Source organism: Sarcophilus harrisii, chromosome 4 (genome assembly GCF_902635505.1).
Source record: "Sarcophilus harrisii chromosome 4, mSarHar1.11, whole genome shotgun sequence".
In the NCBI taxonomy this organism is placed as follows: domain Eukaryota; kingdom Metazoa; phylum Chordata; class Mammalia; order Dasyuromorphia; family Dasyuridae; genus Sarcophilus; species Sarcophilus harrisii.
The window spans coordinates 456911000-456924804 of record NC_045429.1 but is presented as its reverse complement, the minus strand read 5'-3'; the positions used below and the strand labels follow the sequence as shown (position 1 = coordinate 456924804).

The following is a 13805-nucleotide window of genomic DNA, read 5'->3' as shown; positions in this document are numbered from 1 at the left end:
GAGATTAATGCGTAAAGCTACTTAAACACCAGCTACTGTTCACGCTCTGTTCGGGGGAATCCCAGGGGATCCTTCATGAAGACCCTCCACTGGAGCAGAGGGCAGCCCATCCGCACGTTCTCACCGAAGGCTGCTTCTGTCTAGAACTCCTGCCCCGCAGCTTCCCCGACTCCCTTCGCCACCGCCTGCCTCAGTTTCCCCCCTCCTGCCTTGCGCGCCCAGCACCAGCTGTGCACAAGGCGTTGGATGCCCTGGGCACTGGAACTTTCCATGATTGCTCCTCCCGCTTTCAGTGGCCTTTGCGCCATCCCCGGCGCGTCCTAGGCTCAGAGATCCTCTTCTGTCCCCTAAAGACCGACCTAACTCCCCAAGCAGTGGCTAAGCGCCTGCTACTGCCGGGCTCTGTGCTGGGTGCTCAGGATGGACCCTCGGGGACACATACACAGACACCAGCTACAAGGTGTCTGAGATCACAGAGCGGGACGGGGTTTTTCTCTTCCCCTGAGATGGCCGGAGCCATCCCAGGTCACTGTCCCCCTCCCCACACCTCCCTGGGGGGGGAGGCTTGACCATGACCCCTCACCCAAGCTTGGCCCGGAGAGCCCTGGATGGGGGGCATCTGCAAAGCTGAGCCCCGGTCCCAGGGCCACTAGGAGCCAGCTCTGGACTCCTTCCCTGCGGCTTCTCCCCTTCCTCCTCCATCCGATGAGGGGCCCGGGCGCCAGCCAAGAGGCCCAAGACGGCTCTGGCTCATGCCAGCTTCAGGGTCAGCGCGGAGCTCGGGCCCCGGGAGGGGGAGGCTCCGGCGGCCCGGGAGGGGGAGGCCGGGACGAGCGCTCTGCTCAGAGCCTTTGCTTCCCCCGCCGGACTCTGTCTCGGGGCCGAGGGCCGAGGGCACAGGAGCCATGCGCGCCCCGCGGAGCCACCAGGGAAGCGGGCGCGTCCCCGAGCGCCCGGCAGCCTCGCAGATTAGAGGAGGCGCCCGGACCAGCCTCCCCCCGCCCCCCTGGTCCCTCCCGGCTCTCGCCCATTCTGCAGCCTCCAATCTGCGCGCCGGGGCCTGCCCGGAGCCGCCGCCCTCCCGGCCAGGCCGGCCCCGCGCCCGGGCCCCGACATTCGGCCGGCGGCAGCTTCGGTTCCGGCGGGACGGCGGCGGCTCCAGGAGGCTCCAGAGGTATCGGCTCGGCGGGCTCGGCCTCCCTCTGCTTTCCCGGCTTCCCCGGGCCCCGATCCGGGCAGCGGGCACGGCCGCCAGCCAAGTGCGGGAGGGGGGAGAGGGGGTGAATTGCCCGCCAGGACGCCCACGAGAGCCGCCAGACCAGCTCCGGGGTCCGGACGCCCTTCCCCGCTGTCCCTTCTCCCCAGGTCCTCCCCCCCCCCCCCCAGTCTTCTCCCTCTCTCCCTCTCTCTTCATGCTTCTTTCTCTCCTTTCCTCTCTGTTTCCCTCCCTCCCTCTGTCTCCCTCTCTCTGTTTCTCTCTTTCCTTTCTCTGTCTCTGCTCTTTCTCTCCCTCCCTCTCTCTGTTTCTCTCTTTCCTCATCTGTCTCTGCTCTTTCCCTCCCTCCCTCCCTCTCTCTTTCCTCTTTCTCTCTGTCTCTGCTCTTTCTCTCCCTCCCTCTCTCTGTTTCTCTCTTCCCTCTTTATCTCTGTCTCTGCTCTTTCCCTCCCTCTCTCTCTTTCTTCTTTCTCTCTTTCCTCTTTATCTCCGTCTCTGCTCTTTACCTCCCTCCTTCTCTCTCTGTCTCCCTCCCTCTCTCTGTCTCTCTTTCCTCTTTATTTCTGTCTCTGCTCTTTCTCTCCCTCCCTTTCTCTGTTTCTCTCTTCCCTCTTTATCTCTGTCTCTGCTCTTTCCCTCCCTCTTTCTTTCTCTGTCTGTCTCTTTCCTCTTTATCTCCGTCTCTGCTCTTTCCCTCCCTCCTTCTCTCTCTGTCTCCCTCCCTCTCTCTGTCTCTCTTTCCTCTTTATTTCTGTCTCTGCTCTTTCCTTCCACCCCTATCTCTCTCCTTTCCTCTCTCTTTGTTTTCCTCTCTATTTCTGCCCCTGTGTTCCCCCCCCCTTCTCTTTCTCAAAAACAAAACTATCACCCAAACCCTCATTTCCTTTGTACTCGTGAATACCTGTCTACTCACCGCATTAGTATAGCGATGTACTAGAGAAGCCACAGAGAACTGGGGCAAGTTTTAAGGGTGCTCAGAGAGAGCGAGACAAAGAGAGATAGAGGGAGGGAGGGAGACAGAGGGAGAGAGAAAGAAGGAAGGGAAAGAGACACAGAGAGAGGAAAAGAGAAGAGGGAGAAAGAAAAAGAGCCAGAGAGGAAGGAAGGGAGGGAAAATAGATATAAAGTGCTTGTGGAGGAGAGAATGAGGAGAATAATGGGCACAAACCGTTAAAGAAGGTGGCAAGCCCTCAAGGATGACTGTTGCCCTTCATGAACCACTGACCCACTTGTCTTTCAAGCTCTTGCATCTCTGTCGCTAAGGTTCACTTGCCGTCGCTCTTGTTCGGCCGTGACTTGTTCCGATTTCTCCGGCTCCACCACGAGCAAAGCCGGGGCTTCCTTGGCTGGCGCTGAGGGGTGCCGGGGGGAGCCGCTTTGTGTAACAGAAAACAGGCAAGTGCCTGCCTGGGAAGCAGTGACTCGGAAGTTCTCTACTCGAAGCTCGGGTGGGCAGAGGGACGGGACTTGATCCTTTCTCTGTCCGAGCTTACATCAGAGACCTGAGAGGAGAGGGGAACAAATGAATGGAGGGAGGGGGGAAGCATTTATTAAGCACTTATTGTGTCAGGCACTGGGCTAAGCAGTGGGGAATAGAAAGCCAAAGAGAGAGCACTCCTGCTTTCACTGTGGGAGGTAGGGAGAAGGGCAGGGCAGGGCATTCGGCTACACGTGGCTACAAATAGTCTCAAGGGAAACTGCTGCTGGTCTCCCAGAGGCCATGGAAGAGGCCCAGGGTGGGTGTGAGTCAGCTGAGGCGCCCTTCACTCCCAGGAAGTCACCGTGAAAGGCCCTGGGCTCCGGTAGCGTATCTGTCAGCCAGAGGAAGGTCCTTCCCTGGCCCAGCGGGTCCCTCAGGAGGCTTTGTGGTCCTGTTAGGACAGGAGCGCCACTGGGTGGGAGATCTGGCTGAGTCAGGAGGGAGGACCCATGGCCCCAAGGTCACAGACCCAACTGATTGTCAAAGTAAACAGGATGGGGATTTGGAGGCAAAGAATGCCAGAGAATGGGAGCCACTGAGCACTCGGGCCAACCCCTTTATGGCGCAAAAGTGCCTGGGACGTGTGGGTAAATATTTCACAATCAACTTCCCCCTGACCATGCCGGGTGTACTTTTACATCTGATCTTCATCTTTAGCGTTTGCTCATCACTTCCGAAGTCTGGACAGTCGGCCGAATAATGATCCACGTTCTGGTTTGGGGGGACCTCCTCACTTCCAAAGTGCTCGTGCTTGCTCTGGAAATTTAACAATTTAAAGGGAGAGGGAGGCTCCAGAGTTACTATGAGCTGACTCCAGGACACTACAGCTCATTGGTTTTACAGTGGAGGAGGCCATTGACTCCACACGCCTGGAAAGGCCAGGATCCCTGGGAACCGGGGTCTAGCCGCCAGCCCCTGCTGCCGCCTTCCCTCCTCCCGATGGGATACAGCCCCTGGGGGAGGTAGTCCCGAGGCCCAGCCTTGGCAGTGCCCGGAGAGTGCTGCTGCCAGGGCCGCTCTTGGGTTTCTGAGACAGATGCTGAGCCGCCTGCCACAGCCCTCCTCCCTTCTTGTCATCAAATTAGCAGATCAGTGGCGTGAAGATCCAGATCTCGCATCTTTTCCCATAAATCTCTTCTTGCTTCCGGTTCTTTGCCAAATCCTTTTGGAACTTAGCCCACTTTAATTGGCGTCACAATTACAAGAAACTTTGTCCCTTGATTTGGAGATGGGCTCAAGCCTGCGGGTGCTTTTGAGACGCCTCGGTGACCCCAACCTTTTGGGGTCTCCTTCTGAGACATTTCCACTGTGCCCTTAGCAGCTGTTGCCAAATCCTTGCCCTCCTGGGGCCCAGGTTAACCAAGCCGGGAATGATTCTTCCCCACCGAGAAGCCGGCTCCATTCCTCAGAAGGGGTCTGGGCAGCATGAGAACCCCCTCATTTCTCCACTGGGGCCCAGCCCCGCACGTCCCCAAGGCTGAAGCCCAGCCCCATGCGGCAACCTCTTCACCTCTTCTATCTGTAGAGTGCGGTAAGCAGCCCCTACCTTCCAAGGGCGTTGCCAGGTCCTTATCTGTTCTTTGTCCACAACTTATCTTATGTCCTCACCTTGGCTTACCTTGCTGAGCCTAGGGGCTGGAATGTTCTCCTTCCTGTCAGGAGACAGAGTCTCTAACTTCCTCCCTTCAAAGCTCAGTTCCGACCTTGCCTCCTCCCGGAAGCCTTTCTTGACCACATTCTTTCCCTGACCTCTTGGGAGTACCCATATTTCTCTGTTGTTCTATTTTGTGGGACTCTTGGTGACCTTATTGGAGATTTTCTTGGCAAATTACTGGAGCAGTTGGCCATTTCCTTCTCCAGTTCATTTTACAGAGGAGAAAACGGAGGCAGACAGGGTGAAGTCACTTGTCCAGTTAGTACATGTCTGAGACTAGATTTGAACTTGAGATTTCCTGACTTTAGGCCTCAGAACTCCATCCACTGTGCCATTTTTCTTCCTTCCTCCCTCCCTCCCTTCCTTTTTCTTCCTTCCTCCCTTACTTCCTTCCTTTTTCTTTCTTTTTCTTTCTCTCTCTGTCTCTCTCCCCTCCTCCTCCTCCCTCCCTCCCTTCTTTCTTTTTTTTTTTCTACCTCCCTCCTCCCTTTATTAGCTTTCTTTTGTGCTTTGTCTTCCTTTTGAATTGAAATCTCCTTGAGATCAGGGATGTTCCTTTAGTAGACTCTTAATAGACTGGAAGCGCTTCCAGTTCTTCCAAGTGGAACTGTCCAGCAGCATCCTGAAGCCAAGAAGTCAGTCAATACACAGTGGTGATGTGCTGAGCTCAGAAGCGGGAGAAGGGCTGGCTATACACATCTGGGAATCATCTGCATAGAAATGATTGCTTGAAAGTCTCCCCCAAAGTGTCATTGCCATCCTCATGCCCGGCGTTCTCCTGGTTCTACTCCTCTCCACAACAGTTCACACAAGGATTCCCGTGGTTTTCTGAATTTTTCATTCATTATTTTAGTACTTACATAAGTCATAATTTGGTTGAAAATCTCCCTGCTATGATTTGTTTTCCATTATGATAATTAGGGCTACAAATTATTTTAAAAACTTTCAGCCTTTGAACTTCATCAGACTTTGATGAAGAGGAGAGACAAACTGAGTATTTGTGGAAGAAGATGTTGGGGATGTACAAAGACTGGAGGAAGGGCTGTATGAGGACTGGGAGAAGGAACAGGAAGTGAATTGGGAATGGGGGCCTAATGGCTGTTTTCTTAAACACTCGAAGGAGCTCCTATGGAAAAGGAATTAGTCTTGTCTTTTTAGCCCCTGGAAGGCCAAATGACTGGTGCGTAAGTCAGGTGTAAGAGACGCTTTCAGAGGGAGGAACTTGCCCAGTGGAGTTCTTCCAAGAGGACCGGGTCGCTAACCTTCAGGGCTTCTGGGAGGACGGTGAATCTCGGTGAATCGGATGGGACCGAGGTTGCTGCTGTTGTTCATGGGGATTGTTTTCTCCCCCTGGCGAGCCTCCAGACTCCACGTGTTCAGCTCATTTCCCCTCTGTGGGAGTTCCCCGGGCTGACACAAAACCCCTGCCTTGGCAATAAGCAAAGACCAGTGGGAATCCTCGTTGGGGGTGATCTGTGGCTGAGCCAACCCCGTTTTCTCTCGCAGTCATGTCTACCCAGCTGTTCCAAGGGCAAGAGCATGCAACCATTTATCAGAAACACAGGTTCCCTCCCTCCCAGGAGCTCCTTGACATCATTTTCTCCTATTTAGAAGAAAAGGTAAGAAGCTTGAGGGCTTTGTTCTGACCAGCCACAGAATAGGCGAAGTGCTTTGGGGGGCAGGGGCAAAGCGAGGGGGAAGAGAGCTCGAAGAGGAAGGAACCTTCACTCCTTCCCCAGGAGGGAGTCATGGCTGAAGGTGCCTCCACCTCTCCTGGCCCTCGATTTTCACACGTGATAACGACAGACGGAACAATTCTCAGAACGACCTTGGAAAGGAGATGTCCCGTAGATCATAATCTGCGTTTGGGGGATGGGAACCAGGATTCCAACTCGGCTGTCCCCTGGGTTAGCTGGGTAGCACAGTGGGCAGATACACTACTGAATATGGGACTGGGAAGATCCGCAAATTCTGCCTCAGATTCCTGGGCTGGGAACATCCCTATTTCCCTGGAAAGTCATTTAACTTCTGCTTGCCTCAGTTTCTTTAACTGTAAAAATGGGATAAAACCGTCATCTCACAAGGTTGTTGCACAACTTTGCACAGTGCCTGGCATGTGGTAACTTCTTCTCCCCGGTTCCTCCGATTCCCGGTCAGGCTGTTTCCAGCATGGCCAGGCTGACCGTCCTTGTTTCTCCCATCTGGCCCTTCGGAGGGGCCGGCGCTTAGGCCGTAATTCCTCACTGCGGTCTCAGAGCACCAAGGCAACGGGCGGCCGTTCGCTGTGGCCAAGCGCTGTGCTGACGTTGGGGACCTTGGGGACCTTCCTTCTGCCAGGCGGCCACGGGGTCGGGTCCGCACCCACAAGATGGCACAGGGGATGCCCGTGGGAAGGCGCTTTCTCCCTCTCTGGGCCTCCTCTCTCAGCCAGGATGCCCTGTGGCCCCCTCAGTGGCCCCTGTAAGCGGGAGGCTGAGGCTGGACTAACGCCCTCTCTCTCCTTAGAAAGGCAAACCCTATGACTTGGTCGTGGACGTTGGCTGCGGCTCGGGCCAGAGCACCCAGGTCCTGGTCCCCCACTTTGCCAGGGTCCTGGGGACAGACATCAGTGAGGCTCAGGTGCAGCAGGCCAGGCAAGCGCACAGCTCCTCCAAGGTGTCTTTCTGGTAAGTTTGCCTGAAATGGCCCACTGAGCCCCAGGGACCCGGCAGGGCCCAGTCTGGTCTCTTCAGTTCATAGATAGAAGCCTGGAGCACCCGCGCCTCTGCGGCCTTTGCCCCAGACCGTTTCTTTTCAGGGAAAGCTTTCTGCCCCTGGGGGTGGGGGCCAGGCGCACCTCAGTGGGACGGTTTCCCAGGGCTCCGAGGGGCAGCTGGAGCCCACGGCCAGGAAGGTGACTTCCTTACCGGGGGCCACAGGCGGGTGTAAAGCCCGAGGGGACTTGAGCCGACCCAGACCGCCTCAGGTGGTTTCCTGTCTCCAGTTCTGGACATTTAGAATCCTCCAGTCTTCCTCGACAGGCTCGGCCCGTCTGGGGCTTGGCCATGTTTCCTATAAGCTCCCTAACTCCCATCCTCCCCACTTGGCCCCCTCTTCCCCCAAATGCTTCTCTTCCAGTTTTCCTGGAGTAACTGGTCCGGAGCTGGTCCTGGCTCCCATCATGCCCTAAGGATTCTCCCACCAGCCCCCTGTGCCTCTCACTCCCCATCAGGGCGGCAGCTTCCACATCACTGGAGCATGTGCACTCCCAGTTCTGGGATGAGACCTGTATACAGCCAAGTGCTCCATTAATGGCTGGGAGAGGGGGAGCATTTAATCCGCCTCCCTCACTGTATGGAGGACCCGTGGCTGCCCAGAGAGGCCGGTCCCAGCCCGGGAGCACAAAGCCGGCCTCGGCGGAGGGACTGCAAAGGCCCGGGAGGCTCCACGGCCTCCACCTCCCCCTTGTTCAGTTTAGTGCTGCAGCTGCAGCTCCCTCCTAAGCCCCAAGCCTGCCCAGAGGCTCATCACCCGCTGCTCCGCCCTCTGCCCTTCCCCAGCTACTGTTCCCCATGGGCAGCGAGGGAGGCTCAGGCCCACAGGCTGCTGGAGGAGGCCACAAACCCCTTCTGTGACACCAGCGGTGGGCCAGCCTCCAGGCTCCTGGTGAACCCATTAGGCAGAGGGGTGTGTTCTGGGATAGAAAAGGAAAGGCAGGTCAGGCCGAGCCACGGGTTTGGGGGCTCGAAGGGGAGCCTTCCCTGGGCCTGGGAGAAAAGGGGATGGGGGGGGGGTCTGTGACAAGTCCGGAATGATTTGGGGCCTCCGGGTATTGGGAACAGAACAAGAGGAGGAAGGGAACAAGATGAAGCACAAGGGAGAGAGAGACAAAGGAAGAAGAAAGGAAGACAAAAAGAAGAAGACAGAAAAAAAAAAGAGAGAAGAAACCCAAGAAAAAAAGAGAGAGAAAAGAAAAAAAGAAAAGAGGGAAAGACAGAGATGATAGGAACCCATGAAAGACATCAACATAGAAACAAAAACAAGGGAGAATAAAACCCACATGACCAAAAAAGGAAAGAAGACCCCAAAAAGGAGAGACCAAAAGGAGACCAAACAGGAAAAACCAAAGCCACAGATAAAACAAACAACCAAAAACGAAACAACAACAAAACCCCCAAACGAGAGCCCACCCAGGGGTGGCCTCTCTCCCCCCCTCCCCGGGGGGGCGCCAACCAAAGCCTCTAATAACGCCCGCCGGAAGAAACGAAAGCGGGAAGCGGGACTGGGACTTAACTAACAAGAACCTTCGAGGCGTGAAAAACCCCACAAAGACAGCCAGGGAAACAGGACAGACATAGCCACCAAGCAAGACCGATAAAATCGGCGAACGCACGGGAGACCCACCCCGGACCGGGGCCCCAGGCCGGCGGCGGGCGGGCCCCCCCGCACTTCCCAACGGAGGCCCCCCCGGGCGAGGTCCACCGCTCACCTTCCCCCCCTTTTCCCCCCCTTAAGGGCTCGCCTCCGAAGCCGGGGCCCACCCCCCAACCCCCCGGGTCCCCCGCCCTTCCCGCCCCGATCTTTCCGGAGCGGTTTCCCACGGCCCCGGGTCTTTCCCCGGCGGGGGCCCCCCCGTACCCCCACCCCCCCCACCCCGCCCTTCCCACGAGCGCAGCCCACCCCCAGGATGGCGACCGGGCCCAGGTTTCCCCCCCCCTCCCCCTCCCCCCCTCCCCCAGCCCCCCCGGGGTCCCGAACCTTCCCCCAAAGGGAGGGGATCCGCCCCTTCCGGAAACCCGGCGGGCCCCCACCCGGGCTTTTAAAGCACACAAAATCCTGACCCCCAGAGGGGGAAAGACCCCACTGGCCCGGAAACCCAGGGGCCCCAACCCCCTACCCTTACTCCTCCCACTGGGAAGGGCCACTTTCCCCAAGTCCACCGTCCTGCCAGCCCCATGGCCACAGGGCAGGCGCCCCCCTCCCCCACCAAACCCACCCCCTCAGAAGGACAGCCCTTTCCCCTTCCTTAAAACCCAATCAACACATTTTCAATTTCCCCCGCCAAATTTCCACCCGGCCAACCAAACCCTTAAATAACCCCCGAAAAATTTCCCCCCACAACGCTCCCACCCCCCCGGGCCCACAACCCAACCGCCGCCCATCCCACCGCCCCCCCCCCCCCAGACCCACCCCCCACATTCCCACCCCCGCATCCCCCCACGCCCCGCAATCCCACCCCCGTCCCACCGCCGCAGGAACCCCCGGATTAATCCCCCTCCACCCCCACCCCGCCGAGCCCCACCGCCAGGCCCCCCCCCAGGTTCCCCCACCGGGCCCAAACCCCACGGCCGCCGTTCCCACAACCCCGGGGCCCCCCTTTCCCCTGGCCCAAAACCTCCCCGGCCCTCCCGACTCCCCACACCTCCCCCAAACCCAGCCCCCTCCCGGGGAGGCCCCGGGGGACCCGGGGTAATTTCCACGACCCCCCACAACCCCTTCTCCCGGCCTGTATTCCCCCCCGAGCCGCAACCCAACCCCCATCCCACCAACACCTCCGGCACCTGGCCTCACCAACCAAAAATCCCCCCAAACAAGACCTGGACCTTCCCCTTTCGGGAAAAGGGGAACCTCCCTCCCGCTTTTCCAAGCGAGTAATTTGTAATTGTTTTACCCCGTTTGACGTTCCGTTTGACAAATTCCACCAACCCCCGTCTTTTCCAACCCAAAACCCCTACCACACTCCACACCCCTTTCCCCCCACCACACTGCCCACCTTCTGGGCCAACCATCCCGAACCCTTTCCAGAAACTCAAACTCCACTTTGGGCCACATTACAACTGTAAACCTTGGCTGATCCTTTTATACACCCAAGGGAAAAACCCGAAAACAGAAACCAATTAAATTACCCAAGAACATGACCTTCCTTTTCCCTTCTATTCTTAAAGAATTTACCAGGATTTGCATTATTTAACAAGGAAGCAACCACATCTAATTAAATTTTTCCATAACACTCCATTTAATGAAAAAAACTTATTTTTTCAACAATTTAAACATAAATTACACCACCACGTTTAATTTTCCCTTATTTTCCTTTAAATGCATTTTTTTAAAAAATTTGATATTTTTAAAAACAGCCCTAATAAACAAAATTTTTGGGGAAAAAAAAAAAATTTTATACCCCCTTTAACACTTTTAAAAAATATTTTCCCCACCGCCCCCAATTTCACCCCAAAATTTTCAAACCCATACGGGCCCACTTCTCCCACCACCCCCTGCCCACACTGGCCACTCCCCCCCATTCACCCCACACACACAGACACACACTCACAGACACACACACACACATCTTGTGGAACCAATGACATCATTCCTGATTCTCCTTTTCTGAGCCTCTCTGGGAAAACTTGAATCCAAATCCCATTTATGTTGAGTTGAGGCCTCTTTCCCCAGGAGCTCTCGTCCCCACCTTCCAACAGCGTTTCTCTGGGGCTGAGCCCTTCAAAGAGAATTCTAGGTTTGGAGAAGGTCTCTCCCAGACTCACGCTTCCCTTTTATGGATGAGCCCAGAGAGGGGATGTCACCCGAGCAGCTGATACTGGAGCATCTGGGGAAGAATCGGTTGTTTCTCTCCCCAGCAGGAGCCAGACGTCTGTGTCCTTCTCTCCCGTGTGCTGTGAGCAGCAGGTGCTGCCTTGGCACTGGGGAGAATGATTATTCCCCTGATTAACTTCTTATTTTAACCCCATGATAGGCCTCGAGTCACCATTCCTTTAGGGTTAAGCAGGTCTTTAGAGTCCACATAATGCAGCCCTTTCATTGGGCACAAGGAAAAAAGCTTATGCCGGGAGAGGGGGTCAAACAGGCAGCAAACAGCGGAGGTGAAATTTGAACTCGGGTCCTCTGACTCGAGGGCTCTTTTATGGCCCTTTTCTGGGCCTCAGTTTCCTCATCTGTAAAATGGGGCTAATTATAGCTCCAGGATGTACCTTGTGGGAGAGTTGTGAGGTCAGAGGGTAGGATGGAGGAGAAAGCGCGCTGAAGTCCTGAAGCCCTAGAAATGTTCCGATGGGAAGAGTTGGGCCCCGTCTTTAGTATTCCACAGAAAACAGAACTTCAGTCTCAGTGACTCCTTTCCTCCATCGCAGAATCATTCTCCAGGGAAGTGAGGTTCCCTTTACGGTGGCCGGCCTGATGGGATTTCTCCAGTCCTTTTCCATGTTCCAGACGTTTAAGAAGGCCCAACCAGAGGCGGCCGCGGCCCTCCTGCACCAGACCCAAGCCAGGTGAGAGCCGCCGGGCCCGGGCGCTTTCCCTGGACTCCGGGAGCAGACGCGCGGAGGTGCCGGCTTCAGCAAGGCCCCTGGCGGAGGAGGCCGGCCCCGTCCAGCCCTGGACCCTCAGGCTCCCTCTCCCCCAGAGCCGGGCCTCGTCTCACCCCTTCTCAGAATCGTATTTCTTCAGCAATCGAGGGAAATGTAAAATTTCAGAGATAAAAGAAATCCAAAATGTAATCCCCCCCCCCCCAACTCCGAGGATGCCTTGAAGTCTACCCACGGACCCGGTTACGAATCCCTGCTCTGGGGCTTCTAGCGTTGGCGGCTCCATCGCCGAGACGCTGCCTCCTGGGGAGCAGTTCCCAGATTCATCTGCGGGCCGGGCTGTAGCTTTGGGATTTTTACTCTCTATGGTTTATTTATCTGGGGGGGGGGGCTGTTACACGCCCAGGTTCGTGGGAAAAGCCCCCAGTTGCTTTCTCTCCATAAAAACGAGCTGGAAGGGCTCGGGTTCTTCCACACTGAAGATCTGCCTGAAACCCGCATTTCCTCGGCAGCTAAGCAGGGGCCGGGCCTTTCCTTTGTCCCTGAAGCTGCCAGGCCCAGGGTGGTCTCCCCCCCACCCCGAGTGTTTGTCTGACTGAGAGTAAGGAGCTCCCTTCATGCGTTCTCTCCACCTCGATCCCCAGTTTCAGAGTGAGCGCACGTTCGGCCGCCCTCCAGCCTCGGGAGCCCTCCCAGATCTAAAGGCGGGTTTTCCCCCTGTCCCCAAACTCCTTCCGCTCCCTACAGTTTGTGGGCTTCCCTGGGGCCCCCACTCCACTCTAACCAATCCCCACTTCTCCCTTTCCCTCCCACGTCACCCCCTGTCCATCACGGGGCCTTCCCCAAATCCAGGAAGATGGATCTGACTCAGAGAGAGTCTCTCTCTCCTCCTTCCCCTTCCAATCCCAAACTCTCCGACATTTTCCCATAAGCCCCCAGGGACTGGACACAGGGAGAAGCCCCCACTATGTCCCTCCCAGCCCCCGCCCGCCTCCCATCTTCTGCTGCCCCCCAGGCCTCCTGTGGCCAAGCCACCTGCCGCTGTTTCCCTGAGGGCCCCATGGGCAGAATGGGGCAGAGTACGGAGGCGAGGGACCCATACGGGGGCAGGGAAAAGGTCCAACAAGCGCTCCCTGGTCTTGGAGGGGAGGAGAGCAGGAGGCCAGAAAGGGTGTAGGAGTGACCCTGGCGAGGGACCTGAGGGGCTTCTGGGGGATCGTCAGGGAGGAGCCAACCTGGACTTTCTGCTGTGAGCCGGCGGGGTTACGGCCTAGGAGGCAGAGCTGGGAGGGGGTGGGAGGGGGCAGGCTCATCTTCCTCTCCTGGGGGGGATTTCAGGTGGGCTCCATTCTGGGTCCCTCCTCCCCGACCTCGCGTCACTTTCCCTCCTGACAGGAGCCCCCCAAACCCCCCCCAGCCACTTCCTCCCGCGGGTCTGTTTCTGCAGGTTCCTGGAGACCATGAAGGCATCTTCTCCCGAGACCCCGCTGGCCTTGAGCCTGGAGTACGTCTGCGTTTTGGCCTGCAAGGCGCCCGAGGAGAACGTCTCCAAATGAGCCCAACTCCTGTTCTGGACCCGGTGTCAAATGCAATAAAGATTCCAGAATCCCAGTCCCGGGCACTCAGGCTCCGGCGAGTTCTCTCTGCCCTTCCCGCGGCCTCCTCGGCCTGGGTCCCCGTCACAGAGAGAGCAGCCCAAGGCTCGCTGTCGGCCGGCCCATTACCGAGCAGGGAGGGCCAGGGTCCCGGGGCAGGGTCCAGAATGGGCCTGTGCCGTGGGGCGGGGAAGGTGGTCGAGGCCCCGAGCCAGTATCAGAGCCGGGTCAGCCGTCTCCGGGCCTCGAGTGGCTCCTGGCGGGGGGCATCGGTCACCCTTAGGGAGAAGGCCGTCGGCTTCCTCCTCGGATCCCGTTCAGTGGAGAATTGGGGAGTCCTTTGTCCTGGGTGGCCATCCCCCCATGGGGGTTTCCAGGACGAGCCTAAGAACGGGAGGGGGAAAGGGGAGGAGCGGGGGGCAGGGAGGAGCCTGTTCCTGTCACCCCATCAGCCCCCCATCCGATGTTTTCTCCCTCCTCCCCCGTTCCCTCTCCCTCACTAGTCCTCCTGGCCTTGGGATTTAAAACCAGGGGGATCCACGGCAATGGCCTCTGTCCCACC

The 13805-nt window shown here is 57.3% G+C and overlaps 1 protein-coding gene across 1 annotated transcript; it reads left to right on the top strand.

The window, feature by feature from the left end:
• The first annotated feature begins 893 nt into the window (after positions 1–893).
• On the top strand, positions 894–13269 carry LOC100924767. The gene is made up of 6 exons (XM_031968772.1): positions 894–1174; positions 5857–5969; positions 6856–7016; positions 7803–7988; positions 11475–11612; positions 13096–13269. Exons 2-6 carry the CDS (start codon positions 5859–5861, stop codon positions 13202–13204), a joined length of 705 nt encoding a protein of 234 aa, XP_031824632.1. The 5' UTR covers positions 894–1174; positions 5857–5858; the 3' UTR covers positions 13205–13269.
• The last annotated feature ends 536 nt before the right edge of the window (positions 13270–13805 follow it).